This window comes from Mastigoproctus giganteus, chromosome 10 (assembly GCF_048544385.1).
Source record: "Mastigoproctus giganteus isolate SK-2022 chromosome 10, ASM4854438v1, whole genome shotgun sequence".
In the NCBI taxonomy this organism is placed as follows: domain Eukaryota; kingdom Metazoa; phylum Arthropoda; class Arachnida; order Uropygi; family Thelyphonidae; genus Mastigoproctus; species Mastigoproctus giganteus.
Genome location: NC_143584.1, coordinates 12,786,858 through 12,808,454, shown reverse-complemented (window position 1 = coordinate 12,808,454; position 21,597 = coordinate 12,786,858). Strand labels below are relative to the sequence as shown.

Here is a 21,597-nt window from a genome sequence, read left to right as displayed (position 1 = left end):
TTATACAGCAGAAATTTCAACTTCCGAGATCTTGAAACGAATTACCAAAAAACAATGTGTTATTTGGTTCACATTACGATATTTTAATGATATGATGATGTCTCTGGAACTGATTAATATCATAAAGCGGGGTACACTGTATTATATAGCTATGCACATGGTTTGGAATGCGGTATTTATGAATGTTTAACATTCTTTTTTTTTTTTGCAATTAATGTTCATATTTTCAATTTTGTTGATACTTGGGGGGGGGGGAATCGTAAAGCGAGAAATGCCTGTATTTTGTGAAAAGTTGGTAGTGCATCTGTCCAAACAAAAAGCAGTTCCAGAAGTTTTTCCATCCTTAAAATTTGATAAACCATTTAGCTAAACAGTGTTGGTAGTGGTTGGGAGGGGGTGGTCAGCAATAACTTGACAGTATGTGTCAAAAATTAAACTTCATATTAATACCATATAGAGCAACATTTTTTGCCATGAACTTCCACTTTTTGCCACAGGCCAAAAATTCCATATTCCTCATAATTTATTCTGTCTATTGTTCTGTGTGTTGCTTATTCTGTATTTTTTATAAATTCTATATGGTGCTACCCAAAAGTTTCTTGATCCCCTTGCCATGGCCCTACAATACCTTACCATTATGTATCTTTGTGAACAGTTTTGTATCAACCCATACTCATCTGGCCTGTTTAAAACAACTTTACATAAAGTAGTGTTACAAGCTTAGAAGAGCAGGCAATGGACAAAATGCAGACTTGGATAGTTTGCAAAATTCAAAAGTTGGCTGACCTCAGTTGAAGATACAGAACATTCAGGTGTCCATCCACTGTCAGATCACATGCAGATTTTATGCAAGTAAAAGTGATATTGCATCATTATGTATCATGACCTTCAAGAACATGTTCAAGATAATCAACGTTCCTTCAGCAATCATCACAGGAGATGAGACAGTTAGGTAGGTATGATCCAGAAACAAAGCAACAGTGCCCTAGGGCTTGATCAACTCCCACACACGGGATCAAAATGTTAATGAGCATTTTTAGGAAAGTTCCCTACAAACCTGTGAGGCTGTAAGACTAAAGCATCCAAAAAAAAAATGGCATGCTGGGGATTTGGCACTGCATTTCTGACAGAACTCGTAGAGAAGATTTAATGACAGTCTGAACATCCAACAAATATCAAAAGAGTACTGCAAGAGATTGAAGTGATTTCCAAGCATGCTTCCAGCAATGGCAGTATCACTGGACAAAATACATTATCACCTCATGAGAGAAAATATAAGGGGCTAGCCTTTATGTGAAGCCATTTGGTTTATTAACCTTGTATATGTGCATGCAGGATGCATTCAATTTGTAGACCAGAAGCTAGCATGCTTGATCTCTCCCTTATTGGTATTTTTTTCAATGCATATAGTTTTAATGTACAAAGCCAGTTTTGCCTGAATACAAGAGGAAAAACCCTGCATCTATGTGTGAGACTGGTTTACTCAGCTCTGAGTGAAAAGAAATCCCCAGCATGCCATGAGTAATTCCTCTGGTCAGTGACTTAACCATTATACTGCCAGTGAAGGCATAAATGTGATCAGTAGTCATCATTTGTTTAGAAGTCTGGGTTCAAATCCTGATGGAGTTGTAGGAATTCTTAATGATGTGTTCAGTTAAAGTTGTAGTTAGTCAGTCTTGGGTGGAGAAAGTGGGAGTTTTCAGTCTATCTGGTATGCAAATTGTCCTCTTGGTGCACACTTGTATTGACCTTAATACACTAAAAATAAAATAAACAAGCCGTATGATATAGTGCCATAGGAACTGGCACTGTGACCAAAGTAGTCTATTGTAGTGAACCACATAACAATATCAACCTCTTTACTTGCTGTCCCAGAAGGGTAAGAATTTTTGATATAAAAAAACATAACCTAGCCAGATTAATATATAATGCAGAAATGAGGTAGATGAAACAAAAGGGTGATTAACCATAGTAGTAAATGCCATTTTTATCTATTTTTCAAAGCAGGTTGGTGCATCTAAAGGACAAGGAACAGGAATACCAGTGCAGGCCCTCATGCTAGCCATATACATTCAATTACAGCAAGGTACAAAACATTTTTATTATGATATGTAATACGATGGTAATTTATATTAACCCATAACTAAGTGCTTAATGCTTTTCTTTCACTACGGTGTCATTGAAATTTTCCATATTCAAGAAAATGCATTATCTCTGGTGCAATTTTCAGTACTTTTCTATGATGGTGTGAAGAAGTTCTGCAACACTGTACTAATTACTAATTTAACAGGTTTTAATCTAAAGCAGTAAGCCACTGGGTGGGGGTAATTTCATATTAAAACAATCAACTTATGTTAGGGATCAATAGGCAATTAAAGTGCACAGGGTGCTTAATACTGTACATTAACACAAAGATGATTACTTCATCTTTTTGGGAATGTTTTTAATTAATTTTCAAATTTATTCTCACCATTCAGATAATTGATTTTGAACAATTTCTACAAGATCCGTGTATGGTTTGGTAAAGGTGGGTGCTGTGAAATGGCGAACTTTTACCATCTTAGATACCTGATTGCACTTGTCACTACCTTAGGTTATTACCATTATTCAGTTCTTAAGCATAGTGTTTGTGAATTAAGTTGTGATGCAGTTTTCTTGTTTTTATTATTTTGAATTTTAGCACCTCTTAGAAAGGAAGACTCCATGAAAACTGCTATTGGGGTGGGGAGGTAGTCTTGCTGTTGGCTGATGATATAGGTTTGCACTTGCACTTTCATGGAGGATTCAAATGAGAGAGGCTAACAATATCCAAACATAAACCATGACCCCAAACATCCATAGACAATCAGTCGCCAATGAATTATGTGAAAGAGTAATATACAGTGGGCTTGTTATAACATTATATATTTCAGTAATTACAAGGAAAGCAAACAAATAAATACAAAGTTTAAACTGCATATGCAATACAGGGAGTAGTGTCAATAAAATGGATGCATTTGATCTGGCTTGGTGAGGTCATCCAATACTGATATAGAGTTAACTGGTGTCACTCTAATATAGAAAATGGAGTTTTATATGGGAACATACAATGTATAAAGGAATGATATGTAGGACTGGAAGGGAGGAGGGTAGGGTTTATGCTCTAAATCAAAAATTATTTTACTACCTGAAAATCTTTGTTGTTTATCCTTTCGTTTACCTTCAAATCAGTGTTTAGTAGGACCTTTATGTTTGTTGAAGTCTATCCTTAATAAACCTTACTATTAAACATGTCCCATTACCTGCTTTATAATTTCTGAGAGCACGGCCAATGTAATGTTTAATAACCCCCCTTCCCCCCAAAGCACCTTTCATAAACATTTGAAAGACCACATAATATCTGTGTTGTCTTTTGATTTCCATCGTCCAGTTTTACAGGTAGTCTCAAATGATGGATTCATTTGAGACTACCTTGAAAGTGTAGAGAATACATTTAAACAGTAACTTTACATTTCACCTCCACTTAATAAAAATTCTGTCTTAATAAAAATTGCTGATGTAGTTTTTATTGGAAGACAGAACACCCCATCCTGATGGATATGCATTGAGAAATATTTTTAAAAATTTCAATATAAAAAATAGTATTCAGAAATAGTTGTAGAAATATTTTTTTATCACTTAAGTAAGATTTCAACTTTTTTAAAACTAATTTTTTTTTTTTTTTTTTTTTTTTTTTTTTTTTTTTTCAGGCTTTGCTGAAATGGCTAAGAATATCATCAAACAACATTTCCCCCATTATAGGTGAAACTATTTTTAACCTAGATATAATAAGTATTTTCGATATGCATTTATTTTCAAGATATGGCAGATGTTCACTTTCCTCCCTTTCTCATCTGTTGCACTTCAGTAAAAGAAATGGAAAAAACCAAGTTATGAATTTTCTTTAAAAGAGGATTCTTTCTAGTTGCATAAAATATGCCATGCCATGTTATTCTACCTTGACTGTAATGCTGGATGAATTATTGATATTAATGAAAATTCATTTCTAATGCTAGTGACAAGTCATAGCTAAATGGTTGGTGGGAATAGAATTTTGGAGGAGGACTATGTCAAAAAAATACACACACACACACACACACACACACACACACACACACACACACACACACACAGCTGATCTTGCTATAATGTGCAACATTCATTATGAAAATACAGTGCATGGTAGAAATGATCACTCTGACATACACATTTTTATATACCAGTCAGGGATAAATCCCACAAAAGTTAGTATTGCTTCATTTTAGATAGCTGCTTTTTTTTTTTTTTCCAAATAAGGATATGGAATCAACTTGTATTTTTTTTTTTTTTTTTTTTTTTTCTTCCCATCAGTTCATCAAGTTTCTTTTGAACATGCAGTGATGTCAAAACCATTTTCACCAAAACTTTAAAACTTCCATTTTTATTTCAGTATTTAATGTTCTTTCCACTTTGAACTACTCTCTCTCTCTCTCCCCTTCTTTACAGTAAGGGTAGTAAGAAGAACAGCATTGTATATATAGGAACTGCATATAAATTTTTACACAATGTGCAGTGTGCACTCACAAACAGTTATAAATTGAAACAACACTAGTGAGAAAGAATATAGCATAATAACATGTGGATTCCGTGCGCATAAGATGGTGCATTATAGCAGGAGCTGTAAGAGCCATTTAATATTCGTTGACTAATATTTTTTTACATAATCTTATGTATAGAAAAATATCAAGATAAAAAAAAAATAAATTGCTGAAATTTTTAAGTGTGGATTTATCCAAAACTTGAAATTTATATTTCTCTATTAGTAATATTTTTGCAGCTGTAATTTTATTAGTTTAAATATGGAAAAGCAAATAAATCTGTGGACTAACCCTATTTAGAAAACATAAAATCTAAATATGCTTGTTAAAATATGATTTGAAAGTCCCCTTTAAAATATATTTACATTAAATGGCGTATATGTTTATTAGCGTGTTTTAAATAAGCATTTTAAATTGGTTTTATTGTGATTTAAATTATTCACTTGTGAATTTAGTGCCCTGGAATACTGAATTTATGTAAAATCATTTGAATGTAAATATTTCTTTGCCTAGTCCAAAGTGGACAGTGTTCTGTAGAACATTTTGTGCATTATTTGAAAAAAGAAAAGAAATATTCTGTTCTTCACCAATCAGATTTTTCAGTGGAATGGAAAGGAGAGATAAACAAAAGTGAGAAATTTAAAATTCTATTCAGCAATGGTAGGACGATTGTGGCAGACCACAATAATAACAGTTATTCATAATAACTGATGCCAAACAACATGCATATTCTTGACCTGTAGATTGGTCTTTACACTCACCTAACTGGTCAGGTGGGCATATTGTAGATGCTACAAAGAGCAGCGGAAATAACACCAAATGATGAGCCTTTTAGTGACGAAAAAAATTGGGCTTTAATGAAAATATTTCATCAGTTAAATGCATTGCTATTAATGAAAGAAGAAATTTGTTGAAATTTTTTGACCACTGTGATGAAAATGTAATCCTTTCAGTGTGTTCTTTATTTGAAATTGAATGCAAATTAAAAATAAGAGGAACATGGGATATAACAGTGAATATGGAGCCTACTAATGACAGCAGGTATTAGGCTTTAATCAAAAGGTTTAAATACAGAAAGTTAAATTTATAAATAAAATACTTTTAAAAACCTGCAAAAATTCATAAATGTTTTTTTTTTTTTTTTTTTTCCTCTATACTGACAAACCAGCAGGATTGTCCTAAAACTTTTGCTGAGAACATTAAATGTAACAAATAAATAAAACAAAGTGCAAATTAAAAAAAATAATGATAAAAGCTGCAAAGAAATAATACCAACTTTGGAACAGCAAGAATATTAGTGATCTAAGATCACCAGGGGCAAGTCCATACTATGTTTAATCCAAAGTTTTTATGCTTCAAAAATACTAATGCCGTAACATAGACTAATACAATATCACACATAAGACAAACACTTAGCAATGAATGATGGGCAAGTAACATGCCTTCTGAATGCATGCTGTCCAGAGACTGGAGATGTTAGGATTATTGAAAACATCAAATTGCAATTATATCATTCTCTTCGTGGAAATTCATGGGTATGACTAGGAAGCATTTCAGTGGTGATTCCATTTATTTTTTTGAAAGCAGATTTTAACGTTTCCAATAATTCTCTACAACAGTGTTTCTCAAACTGTGGTCCATGGACTCTTGGAGATCTGTAAAGATGCTCCAGGTGGTCCACAAATAATGTCCAATATTCCTTGTCATTATTGAAAAATTTTAGAGCAAAGCATTTAGATGTGTTTAGGGTCTGAAAACCATTTTACAGGCTAAAAGGTAATCCTTATGTCGCTAAAATTTGGTAACCATTGCTCTCTAACAAGATTTATATATGCAAATATTGCAAGATCCACGGGTTCACTCTTAGGTGATGATAGTTTTTACTGGGCAAATTTTCAGTTCTAGAGTATGCTTGCCATTTGTCAAACAGTTGTTGATTCTGCAGCAACAATTCTAGAACTGATAGGCAATACACTTGCAGCAATCCACTTCTTAATGATACCTGCATGCTCTGCTTTCTGTTCTGTGTTCATGTGCACTGAAAATCTTGCTCTCTCCCTCAAATTCTGTCCTAGATGGTAGTTTGGCTGGATCCTCCAAGTATGATGGGATCCTTTTCTAATTTCTATGCATAGATTTTGATATAGGAAAAAAAAAAAAAAAACATAAAACCACATAGTCACAGTAATTTTTTTATTGTCCATAGTATATTCCCTCAAAAGAACCTTCCAGTTAAAAGAGACTTGCCCAGGGCATCTCTGTATGAAGCCCAACTGAATTCTAGTGGAATTCACCAAGATGAAATGGGACTATTCAGGTTAGAAAAGCAAAAGCAATTGTTTTATATAACCATACAGAAAATAACTGACTGTCACAAGAGCCACAAAGTTAACATTCTGAGCACGTGCTCTGCCTGAACTCAGTTTCAGTGATATGCATATTAGTAGTAGTAGTAGTAGTAGTAGTAGTGGCACATGATGCAAGAAAGCAAGTGTAGGAGCTTATGCAGCATCAGCCAAAAAAAAAAAAAAAAAATCACACCATTCCCTCCAAATGCCTGTCCAGTTCCTCCTTAAATTTATTTAACCTATCAACTTCCACAACGACAGATGGAAGTTTGTTCCAGCAATTAACCACCCGCTGGCTAAATGCAAATTTCCGCACATCTATTCTACATCTGTCCTTTCTTAATTTGAACTTATGTCCCCGTAGGTTCGTAATCTGAACAAGTGGAAGGATCCCATCAGAATTCAGCGTGCTCAACCCATTCAAGGCCTTAGAGACCTCAATCAGATCACCGCGCAGGTGCCTAGTCTCCAGCCACTGCAATTTTCAGAACTTAAGCCTCTCTTGGTAAGAGAATCCCTTCATTCCCCTCACCAATCGTGTTGCTCTTCTCTGTACACGTTCAAGCAAATCTACATCCTTCCTAAAATGAGGCCTCCAGACCTGTACGCAGTACTCAAGGCGTGGCCTGACCATTGCCTTATACAGAGGGACAATCACCTCCTTTTCCCTGCTAGCAAAATTCCTATATATCATTGACAAAACCCCATGACCTGCCCTAGCAGCCTGTCTGCATTGCTCAGAAAACTTCATATCTGACTGCACAATTACTCCCAGGTCTTTTTCATTTTCTACCACCTTAAGTGTAGTACCACACAGTTGGTACGTTTCTCTGGGGTTACTTCTACCCATATGCAGTACTTTGCATTTGTCAAGGTTGAACTTCAGTTGCCACTTCTTAGCCCATCTGCCCAAATTATCTAGATCCTGTTGCAGTAGCACACTGCCATTACTGTCATTAACAACCCTGCCAACCTTTGTGTCATCTGCAAACTTCGACATTAAGCCTGATATACCTTCATCAATGTCATTGATAAATATACAAAACAACAGTGGACCCAACACCGAACCCTGTGGGACTCCACTAATAACATTAGTCCACGAAGAGCAGCACCCATTGATTACCACCCTCTGTCTTCTCCCACTTAACCATCCTTTTATCCATTGTAGCAACTTACCCTTAATACCATTCTGCTCCAATTTGTACAGTAGTCTTCCATGCGCAACAGTGTCAAAAGCTTTCCTGAAATCCAAGTATATGATATCAAAATTATTTTTTGCATCCAGTTCCTTTGTGACCACATCATAATAACCAATCAAATTTGTCAGACAAGACTTTCCCTTAACAAACCCATGCTGCAGTCTTGTCTAGATGATCCTGCAATGCATCTTTAACCAGTGACTCCATTATTTTACCCGGAACAGAAGTTAAACTAACTTCTGTTCCGGGTTTAACAGAAGTTAAACCCGGAACAGAAAGGATGGATTAATTTCAACTATTTGGACAACTTCTTGGAATTGACTGGCCAGGCAAAGAACCCCACCATTCTAAAGTAATGCCTCATTTGTAGAAAGTTCTAAATGGCTGGAGCTTGAGCATGAATTTATTTAATAGATTAAATTTTAAGATTAAAAATCCAGAAACTTCAAACTCAGTCTCAGAAGCTGTTGTTTACTTCTTTTTACCTTTAGCTTTCTGTGTACCCTCTTAGACCTTCCATTCTTTGATTTAGTAACTGTTACAGAGGAATTTTCTTCTTCATCTTTGCTTGTTCCCTCTCATGGCTTTCTCTAAGAAGCATACTGCCTATCTTAGCCCTTTTACCCTCAGAAAAGAAGGATATTTTTCCATCACTTCAGGATTAGTGAGGAAATAGGTCTCTAAAATTTCCTGTTGTTGAGGGCACAAAGGAAGGAACCCCCCCCTCCCCCTCCTTGAACCTGAAGCCACCAGTATAATCTAAAATATAATTAACTAAACTACAACTAACTTGGATCAACAAACAAAATGTTAATATTAGATGATATGCCACTTAACTCAAATCTAACCTGAAATTGGATACCCAAAAAAAACTGCAAAATTTGGAGCCTAAGCTGAATAAAGCTCGCTCAGCCAGCTGGGGATCCACCCCCAGCTGCCCAGCCCAGACCAAATGGAGATGGAGCTTCTTCAGCAGAGTGACCCACAGGGAAAAGGTTGAAAAGTGAAGGGCCAACAACCAAGAAGTTGTAAGATGTCACAAAAAGCAACCATAGTCAAACTTGTTGGCACCTGGGCCGACCAGCATGTGCAATAAAAACTGACCTGTGAGCAAGCAAGTTGCTTGTTTGGCATCAGTTGGTATGGGTTTTGCTCATTTAAGATTTCACGTGACCATTGCCTTTTATTCTTGATAAGTCTTGTTTAATTAAAGTAGTTCTGAATACTTTGTGGCAAAATTTAAGGGAAACCAAAATTCTGTGGAAAATTAACACAGGAGAAGGTGCACAGCTTGCTCTACTTTTCCTATTACTAATACAGGTCAAATATAAATACTATACTAAATTGAATACTGAAATTCATTTATTTTATTTATTTTTTTATTTTTTTTGCTGCTGCTAGAATGTACTGGTGCACCCAATAAACAGTTAAAGATGGTCACTTATGAAATTTTCAGCTTGGCAAAAAAAAAAAAAAAAAAAGAAAAAAGTAATGTACCACCCTAATACTATATTTTATGTTCTAACCACATTATTTCAAGAACTCCTGTATCTATTCACATTTTCCATATTCATTCTGGTTCAGAAACTTCTGAGAAATAGCATCTATCATCAATCAAACTTTCCCTATTAGTAGTACAGGTTGTAGATCGTGTTTCATCACAATGAAAATCAAATGCAGTGAAGCACACAATTTTCAGGTTGTTCCTCTGTTAGATTTGTGTTTTGTGTGGCTAATGTCCTAGTTTATAAAAGGAAATTTTATTTAGTTTTCTGAATTAATTCTGAATTTTTGAATTTCTGAATTTTCTGGAAAAATTATGAAATAAGGCAGATTGTTTATTAATCTCTTCTCTTCTCCCCCCCCCCCCACCAGTTTAGGTTTATTAGTTTAGAATTTGGATATTCACAAAGACTTGCACTGCATCAGTTTTATAATTGTCTTCTTCAAAATTCAGCATTTGAATCCTTTTAAACTATTTTAACCCTTTGTAGTCCAGTTCTAAAAACCAAAAGGTTATTACTGAAATGTTGGTGTTTGAATATTATTTTTGGGTTTATATGAACTAATACATAAAATTTCCAAATAGGAAACATGTGCCAAATTCAAAAATTATGAAATAAGGCAACAGAAAGCCAGTACACTATGGAAATTTTAGATGTGAAATGGCATGACAAGAGAGATGTTTACGTGTTGTCAATACTTCACAAAGTTAAAATGACTGAAATAGATTGGTTAGATTGTTGTGCTGGTGAAAAACAGAATGCTCTGAGATTAGCATTGCTCTGGCAATGAACCAGTGTGTTGCACTGGCAGGCAATTGAGTAAAATGTGTTGATGTCCCACAAATATCTGTTCAAAAGTTTTCTCTCTTGCTGTTGTAAGGACCATTTATATTAATTTTGCCATTTCATCGGGTGTCTATATCTAAAAAGGTTAAGGTGTACAGTTTCCAGGTGATTGTAGTTTGTTTGTTTTTTTTTTTTTTTTTGTTTTTTTTTTTTTTTTTTTGTAGTTGTTGGCGCATCAGCTTCTGTGGTCATAGTGCACCTCCCAAGGTTTTTGCAGTACTTTGATCCAAGCCGAGGCGGGATTCGAACCCACGAACTTTGGGTTGCCAGGCAGGCACTTTAACCACCTGACTAGCCCGGTCAGCATAGTTTGTTATGGCAACAGATAGGATGTGATGTATAAAGTTCATTCAGAAACAAAGAAATGGTATTTTATTATAAGTGATTAATAAAAAAAAATTTAATGCATTGTTTTTCACTGTGCAAAAACAGTTTTTTTTTTTTTTTTTTTTTTTTTTCTTATTAGTGCCTTACAAATTGTTATATAATAAACAGATGCATTTTTGGTGATGCTGTTGTCATTTCTAAATTACTGCTGCATTTTCCAAAATCAGTAATTAATCTTTTGGTTTCTAACATCTTCTGCCACATTCCTTTCACATACGAAATATTTTGTGGACACTTAGACACATTCTATTGCATTTAAATTGCAATGATTATGCAACTACTAACCATAGTTCTTTAACAAGGTATCCACTCTGTGGAATTTCTGCTGTTTGTTAGCCATGATGACACTTTTTCCTAGTTACATATTTTTATGGTACAGGACCATGAAGTTTGGTCTGATATGAAACATTAAGGTGAATAGAAGAATTGGGTGCAGTATTTGGCAAAAGGATGGATGTTAGAACTTGCCTATCTGCTAGTATAGTGAACCAATCCATTGCCAGAGCGATTGCTCATTGAGCTAAATGTCGTCTCCAAGGTTGAAGACTTGGTCTGTATAGTTATGCAATTTTCAACAAAAAAAAAGTGTGCCTGTCAAAATTAGAAAAGATTTGCATTATGAATGTGTAGTGTTGGCTTGGTTTATGCCTTTTTCCATGCTTTGAAAAGTTTAACATCAAATTCAAAATTTTCATCCCAAACACAACAAAGGTGCCTTTTGATTGAAACTTCCTGTATACACTTTGCCATGTATAATAAAATATTCGTTCCTATTAAAATTAGAATAAATGGGTGTTATAAAGCATTGAATGCAAAATTTAATTTCTTTTATGATCTTCTGTCTTTGGTTAGTTTTCTTTGAGTAATGGTCATTCTGCCTGAATATTTATTGTAACCTGTTGCTGAGAATGCTGAATTTGTGTGAAAGAATGGAACAGATAGAGTAGACTCTGTTAAATAGAGTCTTTAAGCCCACTAAAGTCTAAACCAGATAACAAAAACAATGCATGGAATCTGAATAATTTTAACATTCTTCTAGTTTTTTTTTATTGTTATTATTCAACTCGGCAATAAATGCAAAAAGGGTGATATCAACTTCAATGTGTCTCTTCGGCTACAAGGAGATTCCATTTTTACTGATATGATTATGCTTTGAAATTTATGTAACATCATTTGCAGAAAGGCAAACTTCATTGTTTTTTATTTTTTTAAAGAAAAATGCTTGTTAAATCTTATGCCAAATCTTACACTTAGTATATATAGTATGTATATGGATAAATTTATGTTTGTGTCACATTTACAAGTTTTCTCTCATTATCTGGGTAAATTTATTTCCTGTCTGCTTCAGATAATTGTGCATGTACCTTATTAGTTTACTTCTATATCTGCAGGGTGTCCAAAAAGTCTGGAACTAATGGGATTTACACTACATATGCTTACTCTCATTTACAATGTGTTCAGTGTGTCCACCCTGACTCCACATATTTTCTCAGCCAGTGTACCATGTTTGTTTAGATTCTTCTCAGCATATTGGGATCGACAGCAGCAGCACAAGCCTGGTAATTCTCTTCCCTAAGATGACGAAGATCTCTGATTTTTACAGCATATACCAGTGCCTTCAGGAATCCCCAAAATGCAAAGTCCTGTGGGTTAGGGTCAGGTGATATGGTGCCCACTCCACTGGTCACTAAGAAGGACTATCTCGACCCTTTTATCCAGTGTTAATGCCATTTTTCACCTTCAACATTAAAGAAAAACATATTTTTACCATTGGTTCCAGACTTTTCGGATACCCTGTATTTCCACACACTGATTACAGCTGTGTTATACATTTTGTGTTATAACAGAAATTCATGTATATTCCAGCTCAACTTATGTAGTAGGAGTATAGTATTTCTTCATACTCTGTAGATTCATTTAATCATCAACATCCCCCTTTACTGTCCTCCCACCCCATTCAGGAAAAAAATTGAGCTAAGGAATGTTTTAAGACAACATTATGTGAATACAGCCAGGGTAGGATTACTCATTAAGGCAATGAAGCATGTGCCTATGGGCTCAGGCTTTGGGGGGGCCCCAAGCCAAGACATTTTCCTATAGTGTTCTAAAATAGATTAATGTTTTCAGTAAACATCATAAAAATCTTGATTGTTTTAAGCGAAAATTTTTTCAAAACAATTATTACGTTTTAATACATAATTTGAACAGTGTAGACTATCTACGCTTTAAATAATGCCACAATACCAATGGCTATAATGAGCCAAGAGCGATTAAATGCCTTATCCCTAATTTCCATTGAACACGAGTTTGCAAAAAAATAAACTTTGAAGACATAATCAATAAATTTGCAAAGTAAATTTGTAAAAACTACATAAAAAATTATTCATTAAACTAAAAAGTTTTATTATTTATCATCCTTTAACACTTTAACAGGCAGAAAAATCCAGAAGTTCAAAAAATTCAAAAATACAAAATTTCATTTATTTGCCACCTAACTTTTATTTATTATTATTTTTTTTTTATTATTATTATTATTTTTTGGGGGCCCCAACTATCCTTAATCCGCCACTGAATACAGCCTATAATGATAGGGAATATTATCCTTAATTCGCTCAGTCTCTTAGGCAATCCTTCATTTAATTATTTCAGCTTAACTGAATATTTATAGATGTAACGATAAATAACAAGAGGATTAATACTTTTACTGCCAGGTGTCGTGTCACATTACAGACACTACTAACATGTTCATGGAATGTGTTGGCATTGTGCTGCCATGTCACATCTTGCACTAAAATTCTGTCTCGTATTTTTTCATTTTATGTTTAAATTACTAAAATCACATGCTATGCAAAAGCTAACAGAAATGTTGCTGCAGCTCATGATCGCTTCACACACTTCTCGTAATAGTTCAAAAGTTCCATTAACATTATGACCACAAAGTTTGAATTTTCATAAATGATTTTAATATTCATGTGTCACTTGGTTGCAGTTTCATGCCCGTTTAAAACAGCTATTGTTGAAACCACTTAAGGACAAAACTATCCAGCCTTTTCTTATCAGGTGGGAGCCACTTTCCGAAGCAAAAGCTGAGAATTTAATTATTTAACTGCAATCATTTAGTAATTCATTTGCAAGAAACTTATTCCTCAAAAAAAAAAAAAATTTGGTTTTTATCAAAAGTTTTGGAATATGCATTTTTGCTAATAATGCGTAATTTGTAATTTAAGGGGGAATGCAATGATAAATCATTTTATTGATTGACACACTGATTGAGAAGCACCAAGTAAAAATTTAAATTAATCACTCTTAAACCAGGTGAAAGTAATGGTGCTGAAACTCCAGCACGTTACATATTTAGGTATACTGTTACCATAAAAACTAATATAAAATAACGAGCCAATCAAATTAATTAAACATTCATCCTACTTTCATCACAGCAGCAGCAGCAGCATCCCTTATTTAAGCATTGCTTAGCCTATTGTCCATTATGGCTGAGTTACCTGTTACTTCTTTCATTAAAAGACACTAAACCTGTGGTATTCGGGTTGAGAGCTGGCTTTTAGAGCAGGCTGCAAGTTGGATTAAAAGTGAAAAAGGTTTAATTTCACAGGATTTAGATGAATTTTGAGTTCTTATCATATACCGTAAGCCGGGGATACTTTGCACCATTTTTCACGATTTTAAAATGTTTTTTCAGGAATAGCTTCATTGCAGTGTGCGAAGAAAGTATCTTTATATTTTTTATGTATTCTGAGATTGGTAAACAAGCAATTTGCTCTCTCATTTGAACCGTGAAGATGTTTATCTAATTAATATTTTTTTGTTATTTTTTGGTGCAATATTACCCTAGGGCAGGGGATACTTTGCACTGCTTTCGTTTTTCATTGTTTTCTGAAGGGATCCAAGTCATAGGTGCAAAGATTGACTTCTACAATGTTAACTTTGCGTAAAAACACTTATTTGGAGTAAAGAAAATTTACAAACTTACATACTTTTGGTCAGAATAATAAAGAATAGAACAAATTAAAGTGAACCATTAGAAAGAAACCATTAGATCCAGCCTGTCTTCTCCAAAGCAGACACTGCACAGAAGCCCCTTTTTGATACGGGTTTGGGGGGATCAATGTGACCCGGTATATCTTCCCATGTGTACTCCAAAATGTCTGGTTTTTCAGGCCATTTCCAAGACTTAATGGACCTCTGCATTGAACTTATCTCTGCCCCACTGTCTTTTAGGCTCACTAAAATTCCCCTTCATATTCGAAAACGACATCTTCCCCAACAACTCTCAAACAGTCGGTCAACTGTAGAACAGTTCTTAATGTTTTCTGCCCTTCCATGACTGATGTAGCTTCCATCTCTTCGTGTTGTTCCTGTAATTCATTAGCAATGTACTCTTCCAGATCAACATCTGATCCGTCCATCGTGATCCCATTTATTTCTTCATCTTCTCCATCGCTGGTCATCAACTCTGGATCATTTTTCTTGCCCTTTTTCTTATGACCACTAGACGTGGATGTAGAGTGCTGAGGATCTGAGCTGATGATGTCTTCCTTTTTAATAACTTCCTGCTTCTACATTAACTTTCTTTCTTCTTCCACCTTTCTTTCCATATCTCTATGGAAAGAAAGGTGGAAGATTTCATGAACATAGAGACCATATCTCTATGTTCATGAAATCTCTGAAGAAATGAATCTTCTAATGCTGCTTTATGTAGAACTAAAGGGAATCGTGAAGGGAAGGTGCAGGATCCATAGAATAAATCCCACATTTTTGGAATCCAGCAATCAAGTTGCTCCCTTTGTTTGGTTCAATTTCTTCGAGCAGTTCTTTCAAAAGATGTGGGAAATCCTGTTTTGGTTGTACAGGACACCGGCAGCCAGTATCTGTCTCCTTCTACCTTCCCAAAATTTTCCTCCGTGCAGTCTTTAATGGACGAAAAAATGCAACGTCCAGTGGTTGTGTGATGTGTGCGCTATTAGGAGGAAGACATGAATTTTATATCATTTTCTGCACAAAGCTTGAGCACATCTGCAGAAATATGTGAAGAAAGGTTATCTCCAATAATCACTTTTCTGCCTAGTTGCTTTTTCAAGATTGGGAGCAACAGTGACCTGAACCACTCGTCAAAGCATTTCACATAAAACCAGCCACTTGATGTGTTGGAGTAACGGCATCCATTTGGTCCATTTTCAGCCTGGGTGGACCACAAATGCATAGATTTGTACACCACAAAATGGGGGATAGTTCACCCCACCCACAACATTCCTGGCAAACATGAGGGAGATGCTGGTCTTAGAGGTATTCCTGATAGTCTCAGGGTATTTCATACCTCGTTTGGTAATCACCCTTTTGTTTCCTGGATCATCTGTTAAGTTCAACTCATTGTAATTCCATATATTTTATGGATCAACCCCTTTAAGTTCTTTTTTCAAATTGTCCACGAAGTTAGTTAACATTTCTTCCGTAATTGCTGCCCTGCTCCATTTCACATTTAGCAAATCAAACGGTCAAAGTTGGGTGTCGCATTAAAAATCCTTTAACCCAATCTGGTCCAGATGTGTTGTGGACAAATCGGTCAACTGTGATGCCTTTCTTAGTGAAATAAGACTTTGTTATCATATGGAGGTTGTCAGTGGTAATTGGGAACCCAAAGTTGCTTAACTGTGTTATGCAGTGAGCACAGCTTAGTTCCTCTTCACTGGAAAAAGAGTGGTCACCCAGGCTTTGAGGAATGTTGTTTGTTTCTTGCGCTTATAGCAAATGGTCCACTTGGGGATACCAAAAATATTTTCTGCTTCTCAAAGAGTGACGTCACCCTTTTCGATTGCCCTAAGGCGTGCTGCCAACTTTTCTGGAGGGTAATCACAATACTTTCGTGATCCCACATCCTCTTATGCTTCCTTGCCATTTCTGAAACAAAAACAAAACCTAGTTTTAACTTAGATTACTCATTCACAGTTATTAAAATATGTCAAAGGAAGCTGGGGATACTTTGCACCACTATTTTTTCCTGGTGCAAAGTTACCCCACAGAAGAAAAATATTAATTCATGAAACACCATTCGATTTAAACAAAATTCAAAGCTGCAGTATTATTGCCACAAATAATGCACTTGATATTAAAACCAACTTACCTCACGTAACTCAGTGGTGTTCACTCCAGTTATGAATTTTTTCACCACACAAACTTGCACGAAATCTTATCACAAGGTTATGACCCACCTGTTACCTTCTTACACAGTTTTTATCAATGGAACAGTGGAGCCATTGTTGCCAACCTTCGAGAAAAAACGAAACTTCAAGCCCATAACCATCATTAGTGCCCCCTCTATTGGAGTTTTATCATTTATGGTATGATGGTGCAAAGTATCCCCAGCTTACAGTACTTAAAATAGTTCATAAAATAGTTTCTTGAATATGAAGAAATGCTTGAGACCTCACATTCAGGTGTCATTTATTTCTGATGTGTCTGTCTGGTAAAATTACCAACTTTAAATATTTATTGAATTGCTGTAATAAAGTGACAAGCTTTTTATGTTCATCCACAGCTCTGTTATTTAAAACTTATTAGAAATGATGACTGAATGCATTTTACTTGTATAAATTAATTTTTATATAATTAACATTTTATTTGTACATAACAAATGTATAGGAAATAAATAAGTCTGCTACAGACAATCTGTTGAACCTCTAGAGTTACTTTTGATTAAAAACATTTTCACATCAGTGCAGATTTACTGGGTGGGTGGGGGGGGACAAGCACAAGATGCATAGACATTAGATCACTGAGTAAACTATAATTTTGTGCATTTTGGAGAAGCTGAAATTCATCTTATAATGAATCTAACTGATCAGTTGTATGAGTCCATGTGGGTGTATTTTTCTATTCCTTAGGCTGATATTCAACTGTATCATTTTTGTTGTGTATTTAATCTTTAAATTATTTTGCTAATGTATATTTATTAGCAGGTGCCGGAGTAAAGTTGACTTAGCAATGCTGCACACAATTTCTAAATATATGTTGAGATCAGCAGATGACCGATTCGGTCCTGTTATTGTATCCAGTGTTGTAAGTAAAATTATAATCAAGACACTGCTGGTATCTCCTGGCAATTTACAGGCAAAATATGGTTTTAGTTGCTGATGCACCTAAAGCCCTACAACAGCAGCTCATTTTTGGCCTTCAATATTGTAGAGAGATTATACAGTAAATATTTTGCCAGTTTTTGTAAAAATTCAGTGGAAGTATTTTGACGTTCCTTGTATAGGAAATCTTATGCAGCTTGTGGAATTTAAATCACCTCAAACAAATGAGGTTGAGATTTGGTCTCTGAGATGGCCATTCCAGTGGCAGTATGTTCTCCTCAACCATATCATGAATTGCACTTTATGGCAAGGAGAATTGTCTTGCTGAAACACATATGACCACTATAGAATTTGGTTGGAGCAGGATGTGCAACAATCTGCTGGGGGACCAAAAAATTATTGGTTCAACATCATGCCACAAAAAGCACCCTCACACCACACTTTCCACTAACTAATTCACAGTTAAAATGATGCACACTATGGAAAGCAGTCACCTGGATCTAGTTCCTCCCATCAGTTGAAACAGCACATGATTCATCACTCCAGAGAGAGCATTTCCACTCCTCCAATATTCACTTTTTGTGAACATTGGTTCATGCACTGCAGCTTATCCATTACAGCCATTCTAATTACATTCAACCCTGCATGAAGGGTAGGATATTACATCTCCTGTTGCTGATATCTCACAGATGCCATGTGGGAGTGGGAAATGCCTTTGCTCATTTGGTATCTGTTAAATACCAAACAAAAATTTAATGTCCCATAATTCATAGTATATCAAAAAGAAATAAAATATTTTATAACCAGCTAGAGAATACTAGTGGGCAAAGGTATGGGGGAGGATTTGGTTAACAGAGTGACATCTGTTAAACACCATGCTAGCTAAGAAAATAAAACAAATTGTACCATTGTGGCAAAGTGAAGTGAATGGCTGTAAGTGAACTTGATTTGCATACACTATACTGATCACACTAAAACAAAACCACTGCTTAGCTACTTTATTAGCAATTTAAAAATTAGATGGACATTGGCCCATTCATGCAACAAATTTCTGGAGTAATCTGTCAGAGGGGTGAGCTGACAAACATCTTTCCAGTTCATCCAACAGATGCTTAATGGGAGTTGAGATTCATGGGATTGAGCTGGATAGTGCAGATGGCCTTAAGACCACTTTTCCTCAGATTTCGCCAAGTAGATTCTGGCATTTTGAAGGTATCCTTGTCTGTATAAACAAACATGCAACATTCAAGTGATGCATGTTTGTCCTTATCTGCAAAGACGTCCAGATATGCGTGGGCATTCGTGGTACTCCCGCCCCCGCAATATGCCACAAAAACATTCCACGTGTAAAATTTGTGTGCTTTATCCACATTTGATTTGATCGCAGAGCCTTTCTGCTCTCACTGATGAGTGAGGGTTCAGTACTCGACCTTAGGGATTAGAAGCAAATACCATTATCCATGCTTATTTCCAAGTTGCGATTTTTTATAGCATCACAAAAAAAGCAAGCTAATAAAACACCTGCTAGATGATAAGGCATTATGGTTCAAAACAGCTGTCCAGGTTTGTGTGGCAGATCTACATTTTCTGGTGTGTTATTTATTTTTTATTTCAACCCTGCAGTCCTACAGCATTATAATCCGCACCATTAAACCACAGGATGGTGCCAGTGCCTCGTGTGATATCCTCCATGTGTGTTCCCACTGCTGCAGGACCACATTACAAATCTGGATCACAATGCCTCCAGTTCTCCACCCATTACATTCCTGTATACCAGTCATGTTTCTATTTGGTCTACATAATCATCGGCTTAAAGAAAGGTCTACTCTCGTAGTACATCTTTTGCAGGATGGGGTACTAGTGATGCCTTGTAATGTTCCCAAACAAAATGCACAGGTTATTCTGTCATTTTATGTTGATAACACTTGATCCAATCTAGCCATATGGCATCTTGCTATCACATTTTTTGACTGTATTTGTGTATTTTCACAGATGTTTTTTGGCATTCATTAGACAAATGGCACTGGTCATTGGACACTCAAAAACTATAGCCATCCTTGCCGTAGCACCAGCTAAAAACACATCCACAATCACGCCTCTTTGGAAGTCTGAAATCCTGCTCATTTTCCAGAACTCGTGTGGATATAGGTCAGTCATGGCTTTATAGCTTTTGTACATATTTTTGCATGGATTGTTGTGCATAGCCCAAATCTCCATCACTTATAAAATCACCAGGGAATGTAAATGATGTAATGATGCTTGTGAGGTGCCTTAAGTAAAATTCCAGAGTGGTACAGCAATGTGTTTCTAAATTAGTTCAAAATGTAATTTGTTTGGGGAGCTCTGCTCTCAATAAACATCCTCCCCACCAATTAGAACACACCCAAATTTGAATACTGTCAATGGTGCAAGGAATTTTTATGAACTTTTCTCTCACAATGCAGTGAGTTAATTGGCCTCGTCCGAGGGTTGCGTGGTTTATTTCCCCGGGAAACTCAAGTTTTCAGTCTGCTAACAGGCAAATTGACTGAAGAATACAAACGACTTACAGGCATAATATACTTACACCTGCCTTATTGCTTTGGCATTTAAACACAAAAACAACTGATGAAAATATTGAGAAATATCAATGACAGTAAAATATGGCAGTTTGTTGCTATATAACCATGCAAGATATATCTCATGCTTTTTAAGAAATCATTTATCTACACGTCAACAAAATAATGCTTACATTATTTTGTTGAAATGATTGTAGAATGTTATGGTTTTAGATCATCCAAGAAAGAAATAAAGTTCTTTCAAACTATATAAAATCTTGTACTATAAAAAAAATATGAAAAATTAAAAAATATATATAAAACTATAAAATCTTGTACTGTGCTATGCTGAGAATTGTAAAATATCCCAAACAGTAACAGGAAAGTTAAAATATTAATTTAAGTGTGATAATGGCTAAGATGGATTCAAATTAAGCATTACTTAATTCAAATTAAGCATTACAATAAATCAATTGAAATTTTAATCCTTGTTTCTGTAATAGAAGCACAGCATAGCAAAGACTACATGATGATGGTTAATTTCTTTACTTATATAAACTAAAACCATTGGTCCACTTGATACCAATGATTAGACTGTAAATGATCATTCTCAGATAGCTGCCACACAGATAAATTATAGAATGTCTTAAAATACCGTGTGATTGGACTAAATTTCAATAGCAGAGGCTTAATTTACGGTACTCACTTTGGACGATCTGCAGTTGTTATTTGGGTGAATGAATGACTAAATTTTTGGGTTTGGGTAATTTAAAGTTAAGTGGATTAATTGGTAAGTTTACGGGATGAGAATAAATTAATTAAAAACAATTAAAATATGCGCAAGGAAGCAGAAGTGCACAACTCTGTCCCTGGTTGTCATGGAGAAATAATTAAGAACTCTAAAATATGTGAAATAGATGAGTGGTCTCCGACAGTTTTTAAATTCTGTACAGTGGGATCAACTGACGAAGTTACCAACAATAAATTCTAAGTGGGAAACCTTCAAGGAATTAATCGTGGAAACTAAAAGTTTCGTACCTATTAAGAAATATTGTTCAAGGTTTAGGCCTAAATGGTTATCTAATGAACTAA

The 21,597-nt window shown here is 35.2% G+C and overlaps 1 protein-coding gene across 2 annotated transcripts in view; it reads left to right on the top strand.

Annotated features, from left to right (window-relative positions):
* Positions 1–3,797, top strand: part of Not10 (CCR4-NOT transcription complex subunit 10) — a 92,660-nt gene extending 88,863 nt beyond the window's left edge. Inside the window, exons 14-15 of one of the 2 annotated variants that reach the window (XM_090382242.1) lie at positions 2,008–2,086; positions 3,729–3,797. In XM_090382242.1, the coding sequence (XP_090238368.1) occupies positions 2,008–2,086; positions 3,729–3,784 (135 nt within the window). In that variant the 3' untranslated portion in view covers positions 3,785–3,797. Of the gene's footprint in view, positions 1–2,004; positions 2,087–3,728 lie in introns of both variants that reach the window. The other variant, XM_090382240.1, reaches the window with a different exon arrangement.
* The last annotated feature ends 17,800 nt before the right edge of the window (positions 3,798–21,597 follow it).